The sequence below is a fragment of the Physeter macrocephalus genome, chromosome 1, assembly GCF_002837175.3.
Source record: "Physeter macrocephalus isolate SW-GA chromosome 1, ASM283717v5, whole genome shotgun sequence".
Lineage (NCBI taxonomy): Eukaryota > Metazoa > Chordata > Mammalia > Artiodactyla > Physeteridae > Physeter > Physeter macrocephalus.
In genome coordinates, this window is record NC_041214.2 from 38309095 (window position 1) to 38327632 (window position 18538).

An 18538-nucleotide genomic window follows, 5' to 3' on the forward strand; every position below is an offset into this window, starting at 1 on the left:
CGTCCGGAGCCTGTGCTCCGCAACGGGAGAGGCCACAACAGTGAGAGGCCCGCGTACCGCAAAAAAAAAAAAAAAAATCTACTGAGCACCCATTATGTGCCAGGCAAATCCCAGGAGAAGACAGCCTAACACAGCAGGGCTCATGCAGGGAAACAACTGATTTCCACACCCCGTAGACCAGCCACAGACCAAAGCCCTGTTGCTCCAGAGACTGCAGAGTCCACGCTGCTGTAATCCTAGCCTTACGAGCCCTCTCTCTGGCCCCTTGCCCGGAGCCGGTCTCTGACAAAGAGACGTCATGGCGGGGCCTGGGGGGAAGAGGGCAGAGCTGCGGTGGGCCTGGCTCCAATGCACATCTCGATGGAACTTTCTCTGCATCCGGCAGTCCCCGGCGCTCGCTGCCAGCCCCGCACGCAGGAAGCCTCTGCCTCACCCAGGCTGTGCAGCTAGCAAAGCCCTCCCTCACACAGTGTCTCCTCCTGTCCCCCAGGCCACCCAGGAAGAAAAACGAGCCAATTCACAGACGAGGGGACTCAGGCTCCAAAGGGGCAAGTGCCCCCAAAAGTCAGCAGAGCTCAGGCTCTAACCAGGTCACCTGATGCCAAGACGTCCCTCCACCCTCCCCTTCCCTATGACTTTGGGGTTTTTCCCCCTTGACTCTAAAGTAATACAATTCAGTGCAAATAATTCAGAAAATATAGAAAAGTATAAACAGAATACATCTTACTCAACTCTCACCAGATATAACTGGCATGTAATCCTTTCCTGATATTTTTATGCATATAAACATATTTTTTTAGAATAGCATCATGAGTCTAAATCATGACTCCAAGCTTTTGGAACCTGTTTTCCATTCAGATGCCTTTCTAGGTTAATAACAAGCTGTGTCATCATCTAAAAGCCTGGATTCTCTTAGCTATCGCCTGGGCTTGGTATTCATTTATTTCCTCAACCCCCTACTGACAGTCATGCAGATTCACAATTTTTCCAACATTTTTAAACAATGCTGCAGTGAGCACTGTTGGACCTGCATCCTTGCCCAGTTAACCCCGTAGAATAAATTCTTACAAGTGCAACTGCTGGGTCAGAAGTCACTGTCCCCCAACATCCCAGCAGCAGTGTGGGGACCACCACCCAAGCAGGAAGCCCTAAGTCCTACTATTCCGATGGCCAGACTTCAGGTCAGAGCTGTGGGGACAGAAGTAGCCCCAGCTCGGGGGCCCAGGAGGCCCAGTAAAGACCTCAAGTGTGTTGATCTTTACAACCAGCCAATGAACAAAGGGTCCCATCAACAATGCTCCCCCGCCCCAGCACTGCACAGGCTGCAAGGGATGTCTGCACTGGTCCCCTCGACTTGCTGGCTGCTGATCATCCCAAATAACTTGGGTCCCCAGGCCTCGACTCCAATGCCCCCTATTGCAGCAAAGCGTCCCCCGGCTCCCAAGACCCCGCCCGGGTCCTTCGCTCTGTGGCCAAGGCTTGAATCCAGGACCCCCCTCACCGCCCCACCCCACCCCCCCGCCGCGAGGTGAGAACCCCACACAGGACTCAGCCCACAGGCCTGCTCCCAATTCACCCCCTCCTCCCCCCGACCCCGAGTTTCCAAGCTCAGGACCGTCTTCTTTTTTCTTTCTTTTTTTTTTTTAAAGAGAAAATGTTTGCTGGTTTCTGGCAGGGGCAGAGGCAGATTCTGGGTGCAGGCCTTATGTGAGTCTGAGGAACACAGATGTCCAGAATCAAATGCTTTTCAAACCGCCCCCACCCAAGCACTGAGGGGAAGCGCACGGCCATTTACAATCAACCGCCTTTGCCTCCCCAGGGAAGGACAGGCTGGAAAAGTCAGCTTGTGATTACTCAGAGCCAGAAAAGCTGTCTGTGGGCAACTAGGCCTGGCTGTGTCCTTCCTCCTCCTCCTCCTCCTGGACCATTTCACACCCTAGAACAGCCCGCCTTCAGAGGAAGCAGGGGGGATACAAAAACTCTACACATCATAGTAAAAAATAAATAACTGGCATGGACTATTACAAATCTGGATTTAAATGATTTAGAAATTCTCTGTGCTGCCTCTTGTTTTAACAAACATTTGAGAAGAAATCGCTCTATTGGGTACGCATTGTAAAAGTGCATCAGCACATTTACCTGGACTGCCTCACCTGGCAGGGCTGCTGCACACGGAATGACCTGTTTATCTCTCTCCATCCATCGCCGTCCCCACCCCCAGCACACTGCCCCCCCCGGCTGGTCCTCAGCCTGACCAGGCCCCTCTCTCTCTCACCTTAGCTGTTCCCGCTGCTGGAATGACCTTCGCACACAAGGCCCCGAGGCTCGCTCCCTCCAGATGGGCTTTCACGGAAGCAAATAGTAGGTGCTCAAGAAATACTCCATGAGTTAATAATTAAAGCTGACTAACCAATGCGCCTGTGGGAAAATACATGTGCTTTCTTGACTTGAAACATCAGGCTTATATCCAAGAGCCTCTCTGGTTAAAAGGTTACTCCCTTCAACAGCTTGAAAAGGCTGGCTCTCTCAACACAGATCAGAGTGCCAAGGGGAGACCATGCTGTCCAGACAAGGTCAGAGGCAAACCATGGTCATGGGAAGGGGCAGATGTCTGCCTGACAACAGGCCAGCCATCAGACACCTTTGGTCATCTCCCATTTAAACTGCCGAGACACGGAATGAGATCCAAAGGCGAATCCCAGCTGACACCTCATCTACGGCTGCCACAAACTGGTCACCAATTCGTTGTTTTTTCAATTTTTTTATACAATTTGGAAAGGTTACTTTCCATTTACAGTTATTACCAAATATTGGTTATTTTCCCCATGTTGTACAATACATCCTTGAGCCTCTCTTACACCCAATACTTTGTACTGGTAACCACTAGTTTGATCTCTATATCTGTGAGTCGTTTCTTTTATGTTATATTCACTAGTTGGTTGTATTTTTTAGATTCCACATATAAGCACTGTCATACAGTGTTTGTCTGCCTTATTTCACTTAGCATAATGTCCTCCAAGTCTATCCATGTTGCTGTAAATGGCATTATTTCATTTTTTATGGCTGAGTAATATTCCATTGTATATATGTACCACATCTTCTTTATCCATTCATCTGTCAATGAACACTTAGGTTGCTTCCATATCTTGGATATTGTAAATAGTGCTATGAACATTGGGGTCACCAATCTGCTTTAATCACTCAAAGTCAGGAGGGGTGTTGGGCCCTGCAGACCATAATCAAAAAGCAAAGGAAAGGAAATGCAGACAGCAAAAGACCCTCCCCTAGTGGCTGCGAATTATATACAGTCAGTCCTCATTATTTGTGGATCCCAAATTTGTGAATCTGCCTACTCACTAAAATTGATTCCAAAATCAATACCGTGCTGCTCTACAGTCATTTGTGGACCTGCACAGAGTGGCAAGAAACTCCAGTAGCCCGACGTGCCTGCTTCCAGGGAGGATGAACAGACGCCCTCCACCCTGGTCCAGCTCTCATGCTGTAAACAAACATCCTTCACACAGTCCATGTGGTGCCACGCTTTCTGTACTTTTGTGCTTTGTGTTGGTGATTCGGCTGTTTAAAAGAGCCCCCAAGCCTAGTGCTGAAGTGCTGGCTAGTGTCCTAAGCCCAGGAAAGCTGTGGTGAGCATTATGGAGAAAATATGTGTTAAATGAGCTTTGATCAGGCTGAGCCATGGTGCTGATGGCCAAGTTCAACCAACAATACACCTTAAGTAAGGTATCTTTAAATAGAAACACACATAACACACGGATACGTACTGATCCGTAGATGAAGGTGTTGGAACCAGAGGCTCACAGGAGCCTAATGAGGTTTAAGTTCCTGAAAGCCTCTGGTCACAACATCTCCCTTGGGAGCCACGGCTCAGAATTCACTAATGCAAGGTTCACGGCGACCTCAGTGAAAACTACCGCGAATAAGGACAACTGACCATATACTAAGGTGGCTGCTTCCTGCCCCACGTCCTCTGGCACCACCCCCCGACCATGATTCCCAGTGCTCTCTCCATCTGCCACCCCACACGCGGGCTCCCTTGCTCGGCAGGCTTCTGCTCAGGTGTATTCTGGAGACTCCTCTGTCACAGCACTCTTCTACTGGACTCAGCACAATCAGTAATTACCAGCCAACCCTCCACGCCTCACCCCCCGCCTGAAACGTCAACTCCCGGAGGCAAAGCCTCTGTCTTGTATCCATATCTACCTGTATCTGCAGGGGCCACGGTGCCCAACACAAGGTGGGTGGCCAGTGCTCGCCGGAAGGGACGCAGCCCACCACACACACGGCCACAAGGTCCCTGGCGGGTTCTGGGAGCATGAGAAGCATCCAGAGAGCCTGCACGGAGGCTGAAACCCCACCGATTAGACGCCCACTATGGCCCAGGGCCACGTGCACCTCCTGTGCACTTGAAACGTGGCTGGTCCAAAGTGAGATGTGCTCTAGGTGTAACAGGTGCACAAGATTTCCAAGACTTGGTACAAAAATATATGTAAAACATCTCATTCATGATTGTATTGATTCCATATTGAAATTACTGTATCTTGGACATTCTGGGTTAAAGGAACTAGATTAAAATTAACTTCACCTGTTTCCTGTTGCTTTTGAGCGTGGCTGCTAGGAAGTTTTCATGACGTACAGAGCTTGGCACTATACTTGTCTGAGTTCACCTGGGTTATAATAATGCCATGGAAAGGGCAGCCAGTGACACAGGCCAGCCCTGACCACCTCTCTCGGCTACTGCCGAATACTCTCCAGAGGCAGGCAGGAAACACCTGTCCCGTGGCTTCCTGTGACACACAAAGACCTAAGTGTGTTCCAAAAGAGGGCTCAGAAATCAAGGCTGAAAAGAATTAAGAGATGAAACAATTGTGCCCTCAGAAGGGCAACACCACCAGAACAGGGGTCAGCATCGAGCAGGCCTACAGATATGTGTTGAATGAATAAACCAGTACTTTGCAAAAAAAAAAAAAAAAAAAAAAAAAACGATTTCTAAGTTGTTTGTTCATATTTGGGATAGAATACAAGAGCTGGAGGGGACCTGGAAAATGACCAGGCTCTGCCATGTCGCTGAACTGTGAGGACGCTGTGCTTCCGTGTCCTCCCCTGAAGAAGAGGAGGTCCCTGCCAGTCCCTACCTGCCAGGCCCACGCCGTCCAGTAGAACTTCCTATGATGATGGGAGTCTTCTCTGATCTGTCCGATACAGTGCCTACTGGGCCCTCGAAACGTGGCTACTGTGACTGAGGAAGTGAAATTTAATCTTATTTAATTGTAATTAATTTAAGTTTAAATTCAAATAGCCACATGTGGCAAAAGGCTGCCGTCCTGGACAGCACAGCTCTGGCCTGCTGTGACACGCAGGAAGGAGATAAAGTTTGTAAAAAGCACTTTGGAAATGCCAAATCCTGACAGAAATGGTAGGGGTTTTGCTGTTGAATGTACTACAAATGCGAGATTCTGAGAGATTTCAGTTGCCCAACGAAGAGACTTGATTCATCGTAAGTGAAAAAAATTTAAACACACAGACTGTACTTCACCTGGGGGAGAAGAGTGTTCATAGACACCTGTAATCAGAACAGAGCAAGAACGCTTCACACACAGCTCAGAAAACTAGCTTTAACCCTCTGGGCCACAATACCTCCAGGGCCTCCACATGCAGGCAGAAATCAAGGTTGCCAGGGTGTTGCTGGTCAGATTACATTCCTATCTCCCACCCCCTCACTCTAAGGACCAGCGGTGTCCTGCCCCTTCCGTTGACCTTCCCTGCCATTCCTGCTGCTACAGAAATGGGTCCTCCCACAGCTCTCAGACAGAAGCGGGGGTTGTTCAAATCTGATGGATGGTAAAACCAACCAGTGCTGAAAAGGGATGCGGACTAAGGGGGAGCTGTGAAGAATGCTAATCTGTTTACACTCAGGTTGGAAGATGCTCATGAAATTCAAATCAAGTTCTCGGCTCCCAAGATTCTTCCCAGCGGAAAGCCCTTCCCAGTCTAAACAGCTTTTCGGTACCATTAAGATCATTATATTCTGCGCACAAGCAGACAATAAAGAAAAAAAAGCAGGGGAGTGGAAGGGGGTGTGAATGATTAGGGCCAGAAAGTCAAACAAGTCTAAGTCTTTCTGAGGAAACACACAATATTTCCAAGTACCAGTGCAAGGAACTGCCCTACAATATTTAAAAGATTTTGTGAGCTCATTCATTCTTGTCCATTAAAGAGCACAGCTACTTTTCCCCTCAGTCCTTTTAACTTTTCCACAGACACATTAACTTTAGGGCTTAAGCGTGTGTAATGCCCTTGGTTTGGGCCCCTCGGAGCTTCCATGATGAAAACCACGTGAAACTGGATCCACACGTGTTCCACCCACAAGCTGGCCTCAGTGGTGTAATTTATTCTGTCAGGCAGCAGGCTGTTGCTCAACTTCGAGGAGGGAATGCCAGTAACCACCCTCCAGCTATTAAAACAAAATGAACCAGCCTGGTGTCAGCGGGACAGACGCCACTTCACCGAGAAAAGAGACCCAGCTTTCCGTACCTCAAGTTCAGTCTCCCTTCTGTTGATATCATCCGTGGATTGATTTAACTTCTCCAGTTCTCCCTGATGAAGAAAAGGGACAGAAAAAAGATTCAGGGATTTGTCTTTTGTTTCCAGTATGACTCAGCCCAGTACCTGCAAATTACTCTGGCACAATTTGTAGGAAGAGGAACGAGTCAGTGGTAATTCTCAAAACAGTTGAGCCTTGGCTGGAAGAACAAATGAATGTCAGCATTTCTGAAACCTTTTTCTTGATGGTGGCCTTTTTGAAAATGACTTTAAGGTCCCTAGGAATTTGTCTTTTCTTAGAAGGTCAATTACTTATTCCAGGTATGTGCCTTCAGGTAAACCCACCTGTTACAAATGGTTTAGAGGCTGAATCAAAACAATGCTTTCTGTTTTAGAGCAAGGATTTTGCAGGAAAGATAATAAAAGAAAACAAAGCCAAGCCTAAAGTATAAACCCAATGAAATAATTTAAATCAAGGGTACAATTCTGGCATTATCTCATCCATGGTTGAGTATTTTTCTGTAGGAATGAAGTCTTTTCAAACTGCCAGTTACTCAACCTACCTGGCTGTTTTACAAAACAAACAACTAAAACTAGCTTTAATCCTGATCCTTTAAATAAACATTTACACACTGACATTGTGTAAAAAAAGTGCCCAGCGTGAAGTTAACTCACTTTACTCAGCAAACAAAGGACCTTGTGAACAGAATTCCCCTACCAAGAAAACAAAATTGAGTAGCCCGAACTGATTTTATTTAATAGAATTCCTAATGCAAAGATTTTTCCACCTGATTTTTATCTTGCTAACCTGCCATAACAATTCATTTAAATGCAACAGCTGAGTTAAATGAGCTTTTAATTGATCTGAGCGCTGAAAAACCAATTAAGTCTCCAGAAACTGCAGCGCATGCTGAAAAGCAATATTTAAAAAAAAAAAAAAAGCTTTATGGAAAGGGTAGAAAAACGGGTCTTCGAAAGCGATGTGCTGTGCTTTTTGCTTAGAGGGTGAAGAGGTTAAGCAGTCACTCCGAGATCTCGGCTTGGAAATCGTTTCTAATCATCTCCCAGAGAAATGGAGGCACAGGAACCGGGCCAACCCTCTTGCCTTCTCGCGCGTCAGCTATGCGCACCGCTTGTCCCAGATTTCTGTTCACACCCGACCTCATAAGGAGGGAAAGGTGGGTTTTAAACCGTTTGAGGCCAAGCGCAGAGCTGAGCCAGTGGTGACAATAAGCCCTTCGGTTTGCTAACAATGAATCAGAGGAGAAGGGAGATGGCTCAGGCCGGGCACCTCTGCCAGCAGGAGGCTCCGACCCCCAGGCACGGATGGCCGCCCACCTGCAGGGGCCGACGACGCCCACCACCCCGGGAGCCCACGCCTAAGCGGCCGGCCCGGCTCCCCGGAGCCCGGAGGTTGTGCAAAGCCCGCGGCGCCGCGAGCCCGGCCGGGTACCCAGACGCCGGCGTGGCGCCCCCGCCCCCTTTCCTCTTTGTTGCGCAACCGCCCGCAGCGCGGGGCAAGCTGCTGCGACCCCCGGATCCTGCCGGGGAATCCCGGCGATAGAGTCAGGCTGCTTCCAAGCGGGCACCGCAGCCTCCCAGGAACCAGGGGAAACCGGGTAATCAGACCCTCTCCTCCAGCCCCGGACTTACGCTGCCACCTCCCCCGGGCGCAGGCACCGGTGGGGGGTTGGGGGAGGCCGCTGCGAGGGGGGCTCAGTGCAGATGCCGGGGTCCTTGTGCACCCCCGCGCGCCCTACCTGGATCCGGGGGTCCACCTCTTCCTCCTCCTCCAGCCCCGGCTCCATGCTCTCCTCCGAGTCCGAGTCCTCAGACCCTCTCCTCCAGCCCCGGACTTACGCTGCCACCTCCCCCGGGCGCAGGCACCGGTGGGGGGTTGGGGGAGGCCGCTGCGAGGGGGGCTCAGTGCAGATGCCGGGGTCCTTGTGCACCCCCGCGCGCCCTACCTGGATCCGGGGGTCCACCTCTTCCTCCTCCTCCAGCCCCGGCTCCATGCCCTCCTCCTCCTCCTCCTCCGAGTCCCGGGCTGGCGGCGGCAGCTCGGCCGGCTCTTCCGGACGGCTCCGCTTCGGCGCCGCGTCCATGCGGGCGGCGGACTTGGGAGCGCGGGGGTGGCGGCCGCAGACTGGGCCGGAGCCGTATGGCCACCGCCCGGCGCGCTCTGAAGGCGCCGCTCGCCGCCGCGGGTTCCCGGGCCCAGCTCAGGAGGAAGTGGGCGCGGTCGCCCCCTCTCCGCCGCGGCCGTCAGCGCAGCGCCGCCCGCTCCGCCCCCAGCCCGCCGGCTCTGCGCGGCCCCGACTCTAGACCTGGCCGGTCGGCCGGGATAGCCGGGGCTCCATCACAAAACCTCACTCCCGGAACGCGTGAGGGTGGTGAAATGGGGGGCCCCTCACCCCCTTTTACCATAGCAGCCCGACTAGATCACAATTTACCCAACGTCGGCCGCCTGGTGTCAGGGTGCTTTTCTCTCCCTCCCTTCTCTGCTAAGGCAATTGACTGCATGGAAGGAAAGTTTGGGGTATTCCCACCATCTGAAGGCAGCTTTAGAAGCTTGTACTCAGTGACCCTGGGCCAGTTTCAAGACTCACTCAAACCCCTGTGTACACTCAAAGCACTTTTGTCCCCATGGGTTAACCTGGGGAAATGTATGTACCTGAAGATTTCCCCAGGAAAGGGAACTGAAACATATGCTCACATAGACACAAAAGAACAAAGAAGGGAGCCAGCTGCAGCCCCTTGCGTGGATTCCTTGCCCAAAGGCTGTGGCCCCCGTTGAGCAGAGCTCCATAGGCAAGCTCCTGTGCTTTCACAGTTGCGGGATGGTCCTACCCGCAGGAGTAGGTAGCATGGAGAGGCAGAAAGCATGGAAAATCCATTGATCAGGGATGTGCGTGGGTGAGTGGGTGCCTGCCAGTACACCCTTCTCAAGGAGATGCAAATGTAACCCCTGTCCATGGACACACGCCATCCAAGGATTTATGAACTGGTGAGGTTTCCTGCCCACCCTGAACGAGCGGAGAGCCAGAACTTGCCTGGCAAATTCAACATCACAAAAAGCCAAAGAATAAGGGGAATGTTTGTGCTTTTATGAAATGGCAGGGCCACTGTGATGTCAGGAGAGCAGAAGGTCAGATGACCTTAGCAAAGCAGGCAAGGACATTGCCACTGGCCATTGTACTGTCTCCTTCACTACAAAAATGCAGAGCGTACACACTTTCTACACAGAGGCTTGTGGCCTGTGGGCTCTTTGAGTTCGGAGGGCAGACTTGCTTGAGAAAGGAGCTTCTTTCCGAGAGCCTGTCATTAAAGCCAACCTTGGGAAACCTGCTTATGATGGTTTTATCAAAAGCTAAGTTGGGGGGGTTACTCCTTGGGCAAGGTTCCACCCTACACACTCTGGCACTGTGGTCCACCATTACAGGAGCTTCCTTGTCTCCTGGAGGTAACACAGGTGTGCACCATGGGTTTGGTTCTGAACAGGTCACACCTATTCACTGTTCTTTAAATCAGGTGAGAGTCAGCAATTCTTTGTGAGATGTTCTCAAGTTCCCTGCTAAAGACATAGTTGCTTTTCATTTTCCAGTGATGGATGAAGGCAGGGTCAAGATGGCCATTAAGAGTCACAAACTGAGACAGAGGTTGAAAATAAGTGAGGTCAGCCCTGATTCTAAATGCTTCCCAAGTGGCGGAACCTCATCATCACCATTCGAACAATAGCCTCCAAATTACATTACTGTTTAAGCTTAGATCTAAGAGCAATAGGGTGGTTCAAAATGCCTTTATGGGGGTACTTCCCTGATGGCACAGTGGTTAAGAATCCACCTGCCATTGCAGGGGACACGGTTTTGATCCCTGGTCTGGGAAGACCCCACATGCCAAGGAGCAACTAAGCCCGTGCACCACAACTACTGAGCCTGTGCTCTAGAGCCCGCGAGCCACAACTACTGAGTCTGCGTGCTGCAACTACTGAAGCGCACATGCCTAGAGCCCATGCTCCGCAGCAAGAGAAGCCCGTGAACTGCAAAGAAGAGTAGCCCCTGCTCACCACAACTAGAGAAAGCCCCCGTGCAGCAACGAAGACCCAACACAGCCAACAACAACAATAATAATAATAATAAATACATAAATTAAATGTAGTCTCTTTTAAAAAAAAATGCCTTTATGGGATATAGGAAAACTGCTCCTGAACACTGAACATCACTGTAGACTTTTGTTGTTTTATTTTTAGAAGACCTGGGCCAGCTATAGCATGATGTTCTAAAGTTAAAATAAGGAAAATAAATAAACCACAGCAGTACTATATATTTCTATTGACACATACATATGCACGTCAATGCATAGAAAAGGGTCTGGAAGGAAGATTCATACCCAACAAAGAGTGGCTAGCCCTGGAAAAGGCAGTATGGAGGGGCCCAAGATTGGCTAGGATGGGGTTGGGCATGTCAAAGGGAACTTTTAATCTCTCAATAATGTTTTCATTTTTTACAAGGAGGATGTATTTATGATTATTTGTGTAATTCTAAAATAAATTTAAAATAGTGCATACTGTATTAGTTTTCTATTCCTGTGTAACAAACTACCACAAATTTAGTGGCTTAAAACAGCACTTGTTCATTACCTCACAGTTCTGTAGGCCTGACGTTGAGGCAGGGTGTGACTAGCTTCTCTGCTCAGAGTCTCCCACACTGAATCAGGGTGTTGATCAGGCTGCATTCCTTTCTGAAGGCTCTGAGGAAAAAGTCCTTCCAAGCTCATTTAGGTTGCTGGCTGAATTCAGTTCCTTGTGGTTGTAGGACTAAGGTCCCCATTTCCTTGCTCTCAGCCAAGGGCCAACCCGAATTCCTTCCCACATGGCCCCCTCCATCTTCAAAACCAGCAGCAGAGACTTTCCTTGGGTTGAGTCCATCTCACACTACAATCTACTCTTCAGGAAAAGCCCAGTCCCTTTTAAGGATTCACTTGATTAGGTCAGGTCCACACAGAATAAAGTCAACTGTGCCATATTCACAACCTAATCATGGTGGTGACTGTCCCATCATATTCACAAGCTCCCACATTTTACAGAAATATGTACAGCAGGGGGCAGGAAGTGGGGCAATCTTATACTTCTGACTACCTCACATACTAAGAAGGCAAGCCATGTAAGTGGCTCGTAACCCAAGCAAATGCTTAGTATTTATTTTAGCTGCCATATTGATCTAGATGAGTGGTTCTAAAGGTATGGGCTGGAGACCTCTGAAGGTCTCTGAGAACTTTCAGCATGCCCATGAGATCAAAACTAGTTTCAGACAAATACTAGACAAGACTTGTTTTTCCCACTCTCATTCTCTTACAAGTATTCACTGGAGTTTCCCAGAAGTTACATGACACATGATACAACAGATTGAATGCAGAAGATATGAGAATCCAGCTTCGTCTTGCTAAAGCCACCCGTTAAAGAGATGTGCAAAAATGTAAAACAATGCCCTTCTCACTATTTGTTTTTTTTTGGAAACAATTTTATTTTTCATTTTGGAAATGAGTTATTTTTCATAGAATTATGATATTTATGTTAACATGTAATGAATGTGTTGTTATTTTTAGATGAATTTTTTTTTCTTTTTTTGCCGTACGCAGGCCTCTCACTGTTGTGGCCTCTCCCGTTAGATTGAATGCAGAAGATATGAGAATCCAGCTTCGTCTTGCTAAAGCCACCCGTTAAAGAGATGTGCAAAAATGTAAAACAATGCCCTTCTCACTATTTGTTTTGTTTTGGAAACAATTTTATTTTTCATTTTGGAAATGAGTTATTTTTCATAGAATTATGATATTTATGTTAACATGTAATGAATGTGTTGTTATTTTTAGATGAATTTTTTTTTTCTTTTTTTGCCGTACGCAGGCCTCTCACTGTTGTGTCCTCTCCCGTTGCGGAGCACAGGCTCCGGACACTCAGGCTCAGCGGCCACGGCTCACGGGCCCAGCCGCTCCGCGGCATGTGGGATCTTCCCGGACCGGGGCACGAACCCGTGTCCCCTGCATCCGCAGGTGGACTCTCAACCACTGTGCCACCAGGGAAGCCCTAGATAAATTAATTTTAAAAGTTTTTAAAATTGTTTTAATTTCTACACAGTAACCACCTGTAGATGCAACCACATAAACAACAGCTCTTTGAGATCTTCAATGGCTTAAAAACATATAAAGAAGTACTGGCAACAAAAAGTTTGAGAACCACTGAGCTAGAGGAAACATATCCTCCAGTTTGAGTTATCCTTTTTTATTTCTATAAATGTTCCACTGCCTCCTTCACTCAAAAGATTCATCACCTCTCCCAAGACCCCACTGGTGGAGTATTTGGGGCACAGTACATTTTTGCCAATTTCAAAAGACTTTAAATATAATTTAATAATTTAAGTGATTGAGATCATTAGATAAGGTGCTGCTCATGTATGGTTATTTCCTGGGATCTATATTTTGTCAATTCCTATGAAGAATTCATCACCCAGTTATAACATTGCCCCTTTGGAGAAACAGTCAGCTTTCTAGTGCCTTGTGTGTGATGTGGTTTCCAAGAACATGCCTCTGCTTGCCAGGCTTTGGGGGGTCCCGAGTGGTGGGGGGCACACCTGTACCAGAGCTGTGATTTTTGGCAGCCTGATCACATGGTGCATGATGTGGGCAAAGTGGGGATGGCCGACGTCTTAGCAGAATCCTGAGGACTGCTTTACTAGGAGACATACTCCCTGTTGTCCACTGAAGAAAAATGCACAGCCTAAAAGTTGCGAGTTATGTTTTATTTGGGGAACATCCTGAGGACTATAGGCCGGGAGGCAGCCTCTCAGGCAGCTCTGAAGGAACTGCTCCAAAGAGGTGGGGGAAGCCAGGACATTTAAAAGTTTTTGCTGGGGGTCGGGGGAAACATGTAGCCAAACATCAAAAGAGGACTGCTAATCACAAAAAACAGACATCTCAAGTTAATGATTTTCATGCTTTTCTATGTATGTGAAGATGCAAGTGCCTGGGCTCATTGAAATTATTCCTTAGATGTGCGTCGTAACTATCTAGGGCCAGTATCCTGGTTTTCTCCATCCTGAATCCCCTCAGGGTTCGCCAGCAGGGCTGATGAATTGATGGCCGCAACATTCTTTGTCCACACTGTTCAATTTATTTTTACTATCTCCTTGTAGTTTGGTTAAACTGGGGCGAAATATGTGTGTTTGTTCCCTGCCCCTCCACTTCCTCAAGCTGAAAATCTTCCTTGATGAAAATCACAGCCTCTGTGCTGTCCCAGTTGCCACAGAGCACAGTGGGCTGACATTTGGAAAGAAGGAGGAAAAAGGTATCTGGCAGGATGAGCCTAGGTTTACATATTTCTCCATATTGGGTCCTTATTTGTCATGATCTTGTTTCCTTCATGGGATTAATGTCAACCTCTCCTTTTGTAACCCCACCTCCTCACTGGTGTCACACATTTATCATCCAAGCCTCCTCCTCCCTGAATTATAAAGCAATCAAGTGTCCAGCAAAGAGAGACCCTCTCCTTATTTAGTCCACCAGTTGGAGTGAGCGTTTGGGGATGTCTCTATTTCCATAGGTGTGGAAAGAAACTTGGGTTTACTTAATAAACACCCAAAGAAAATCCTGCCATGTTCAAGGGACCTCACATTCCTGTCTTCAGGTGAAGAGAGGGTCTCCAACTGTGTTTAAAATGTTCTCGGCCTTTTTTGTGAAAAGAGAAGCACGACCTTTTCCCCCAAACTTATGAACACCCAGGAGTGGAGGCCTGAGAGGAAATAAGGAGGTCTGCTGACCTCAGAGAGCTTGGATGGAGTTTAGGGTAGAATGAGGGGTAGTGCTGGCCATTGACCTGGCTGAAGGAGCAGCCCTTTCCCTCCTGGCTGCTGCAAAGGGCTGTGTCACACTCTGTGGGAACACAGAGGTCATCCCATCTTCTGCCTGCAAGGGCCAGCGTGGTTTTACGGAGAAGATGACACTGGGCCTTGAATAATAAACAGAATTTCCTCAAACAAGGGAGGAGGATTTTGCCAAAGAAAGAAAGAAAGGGCCTCCCAGATAGGCAATAACATGGGGAAATCATGGAGGGGGTGGACTGGTCAGGAATAGCGGAGAGAGAGACCATCTCAACTTGGGACCCAGGAGGGACAGTGAGAAGTGGAAGGGGCAGCGGATGAAGCCTAAAGTAGAGTCTGGGGCAGGTCCTCAAGGGCCATGAGTGACAGGCTCAACCTTTGAACTACAGACCATAGACAATGAGATGCTGTTCATTCGTTTGTCCATTTATTCATCCAACAAATATTAACTGAGTACTTAATATGTTTTAGACACTATACCAGGGGTCAAGGTATCACTGTGAACAAAAGACACTACCTCCCTGCTGTCATGGAGATAAATGTACAATAGGTCAGGGTGATCAGGGCCAAGGGCCAAGTAGGGGATGGACAGAGAAAGAGGGGTGCTGTTGTGGTTATGGAGAAGGCTCCCTGAGAAGGGCACTTTGAGTCAAGACCCCAAAGAAATGAGACAGCAAACCCCGCGTCCCTTTGGGGAAGAGCACTCCAGCGCCTGAAGCATGTGTAGGGGGTCCCAGGAGTTTGGTGGGAGAGAAAGCAAGATAGTTAGGCTGGGAGATGAGGATGCCTCTTCTGGTTACTGCCCTTTTCTCAGTGAAACTGTGAGCAAGGTAATCGGCTGTGAATAAGGGGGGCATGGGGGGGGCATTGGAGCAACCCTGGAGGTTAGAGGAGAGATGTGAATGGCTCTCCAGGAGAGCTGGGAAGTGAGTGCCCAGGGGAATATATTATAATTGTCAGGCTGCACTGAGGACCCATCTGTGGCTGGAGATTCTCAATGTACACTTCCCTACCATAGCAAGTGGGGTCCAGCTCACCTGGTCTGCAAGGATCACGCCGGTTTCATTCCTGACATTGGGGGCCTCCAGGAAACAGAGGTGCAGTGGAAGTTTCTTCTTTTGGTGGGGCTCCTGGAGATCTGCAATGACAAAAATGATATCTTAACTGGGTTTAAATCCCAGCTGAACCCTTTGTGAGCTGACTTTGGACAAGCTGAACATTAGTATCCTTGCCTGTACAATAAGGGTAATCACACCGGTGCCTCCCGATCAGAGAGGCAGAGATTAAATAAAATGGTATTTACAGAATTACTGGCACATGACGAAACTTTATTTTATTTTTTAAAAATATTTATTTATTTATTTTGGCTGTACCAGGTCTTAGTGTGGCACATGGGATCTTTTAGTTGTAGCATGTGGACTCTTAGTTGTGGCATTCATGAGGGATCTAGTTCCCCGACCAGGGATCCCAGGGAGCTCGGAGTCTTATCCCCTGGACCACCAGGGAAGACCCCTGACAAAACTTTAATTCATGGTGCTTCCTTTGTCTTCTCTTCCTCTGCCCCATGGCTTAGACCTGAGGGAACCAGGTATTTTACACAAGAGATTTTTTTTAAATGTTTTTAAAAGTGAAATCTGCAAGCTGAAAGTGGTCAGCTAAATGAATTCAATACGTTTTTAAGTACCTCTGACATGTATGCACAATTCCAGGTGCCAATTTGAGGGTCCCAAACATGGAGATGACAAAGTCATAGGGTCTTCCTACTTGAGGAGACACATCCCCACCAAACTTGTGCCCCAAGGAAGCAATCACAGGATTCCTTCCTGTGAAATTAAGGCTCTTCCTGTCAAACTTCAATGCCATTTAAATGAAGATTCCCTGCAACATGGATTTTTTAAAAATTATTTGCATCTACTTGTTAACCCCTATAAAATAGGAACTGCTCTTCTGGACTAAGGAAGAGTGGATCTGCATTCACACCACATCCTGGTGGCAGTGGCTGAAGAAATTGACATCAGCATCTTCTCTTGACCACCCAGCCATCTTTACCTGCTGCCTTAGGTCAGAGGTGGCAAATTGGGAGCTCCTGGCTGGATCAGACTGGAGGGCACGTGTTGTCTGGCTGGCACAGTGCTCTGTAAATTTTTTTTTTTTTTTTCGGTACGCGGGCCTCTCACTGCTGTGGCCTCTCGCGTTGCGGAGCACGGGCTCCGGACGCGCAGGCTCAGCGGCCATGGCTCACCGGCGCAGCCGCTCCGCGGCATGTGGGATCTTCCCGGACCGGAGCACGAACCCGTGTCCCCTGCATTGGCAGGCAGACTCTCAACCACTGCGCCACCAGGGAAGCCCTATGTGCTCTGTAAATTAGAGGCAGCAGTTAAAATCCAGGCAATACAAGAAAATTCACACTTCTCTATTTGGCGAGAGTCCAGAGATGTGAGGAGCAGCTGACCCTCTGGAAGGATATGTTAGCCTCAGAGCCCTGGAGGCTGACCTGATCAGTCTCACAGGCCACACCCTGGCACTAAAGCGATGCTGTAAGGTGACGAGGAGATGCAGGTCCCCTCTGCCTTCCTGCCACCCTCCCTTCTCTTCCTACCAACTCCAAAGGACCATGGCATGTGACAAGAGGGAAGAGGACTTTAAAGCAGACCTCAAACCCTTCAACAATGCTTTTCGCCCCCGAATGACTGGTTCTCAGAACTCAAGGAGCCATAGAATCCAGTTCTTTGAAAGGGATCAGGGCCTCCAGATCACAAAGCATCTGTTTAATTCTGTGACTTGGTGACGTCGGTATATAGTATTGCCAAATTGTCTTGCACTGTGCCTGCTCCCCTCTAATGAGAACCTTTATTTGTGTCCTAAATTGAATTAAGCTCAAGTGTCTTGACCCAGATGAACTATAGGCCAGAGTACTTAGAGAACCCAGGAAGGAAACTTTCAATGTTTATCTGTGGTCTTAAAGGACCTGCAGATATTTTAAATGGTGCCAGAATCATGGAGACAGAAAAAAGTGTTCCATTAAAAAGAAAGAGCGTTCCAAACACTGCAAAACAGTGAGTATAACAGATTGCAGGTGTGATTCTAGAATGGATTTTAAAAGGAAAGGTCATTTCTGTGCCCCAGAAGAAAAATGATTGATCACTGTGATCTAGCTTGGGTTAACCAAGAACAAATTATGTCAGCCTTGCCTTCCCTTCCTTATTCCACAAGTTTATTAGTCTAGCCAAGGAAGGAAATACGCAAGACAGCAGATCTTCATTATTCAAAGATAACTGGTAGAGGAAAAGGCCACTTAAATAAACCCACTTATAAAGGAAACCAGAATTTCACATTAAATTATGAACAAAGACTTTTATTGGGGCTTTACTCTGCAAGACAAACTTAAAATTATGAAAATAAGTTTTTTCTTCTCTTTTAAAGACTATTTAGTTGACAAATATTTACCGAGCATCCGTTATGTGATGGCCTCTGGCAATGAAGACCCAGCAGTGAACAGATTAGACAAAATTCCTGCCTTCATTGTGGTTTATAGTCTAAGGAAAGACAGGAAAAACAATTAGATACATAAGTAAACAAAATAGTTGCAGTTAGTGATAATGATAATTGCAATGATTGAGCAACAGAAAACATAGGAAAACCAGATAAAGAGGCTGTAGGGTGGAGGCTGCCTCAGACGGGAGATGGAGAAGGCTCTCTGTGGATATGACATTTGAGCTGAGATTTGATGATGAGGAGGAGTGGGGCAGCCACACTCTGAAGGAAAGAGTGATCGTGATGGCACAGACCCTGAGCGGGGAGCTGGCTGGACAGCCCTTGAGATGGCCAGAGTGAATAGGGAGGATGGGGTGTTGAAATGACCATGGTCACATATCAGATGATGTGGGGCCTGGGAGGCCACAGGAAAGAGTTTGGATTTTATTATAAATGTGATGAGAAGCCACTGGAGGGATTGAAGTTGAGGAATAGCAAGATCCATTTTATATTTTTAAAAGATGGTGGCGCAGTGGTTGAGAGTCCACCTGCCGATGCAGGGGACACGGGTTCGTGCCGCGGTCCAGGAAGATCCCACATGCCACAGAGCGGCTGGGCCTGTGAGCCATGGC

General features: G+C 48.1%; 1 protein-coding gene across 2 annotated transcripts in view; it reads right to left on the reverse strand.

Moving 5' to 3' along the window:
- The window catches only part of SH3BP5 (SH3 domain binding protein 5), a 71704-nt gene extending 62942 nt beyond the window's left edge, over window positions 1-8762 (reverse strand). Inside the window, exons 1-3 of one of the 2 annotated variants that reach the window (XM_055090580.1) lie at window positions 8596-8762; window positions 8322-8388; window positions 6553-6615 (exon numbers count right to left, since the gene is read on the reverse strand). In XM_055090580.1, the coding sequence (XP_054946555.1) occupies window positions 6553-6615; window positions 8322-8388; window positions 8596-8666 (201 nt within the window). In that variant the 5' untranslated portion in view covers window positions 8667-8762. Of the gene's footprint in view, window positions 1-6552; window positions 6616-8321; window positions 8389-8528 lie in introns of both variants that reach the window. The other variant, XM_024115156.3, reaches the window with a different exon arrangement.
- Window positions 8763-18538: the final 9776 nt, after the last annotated feature.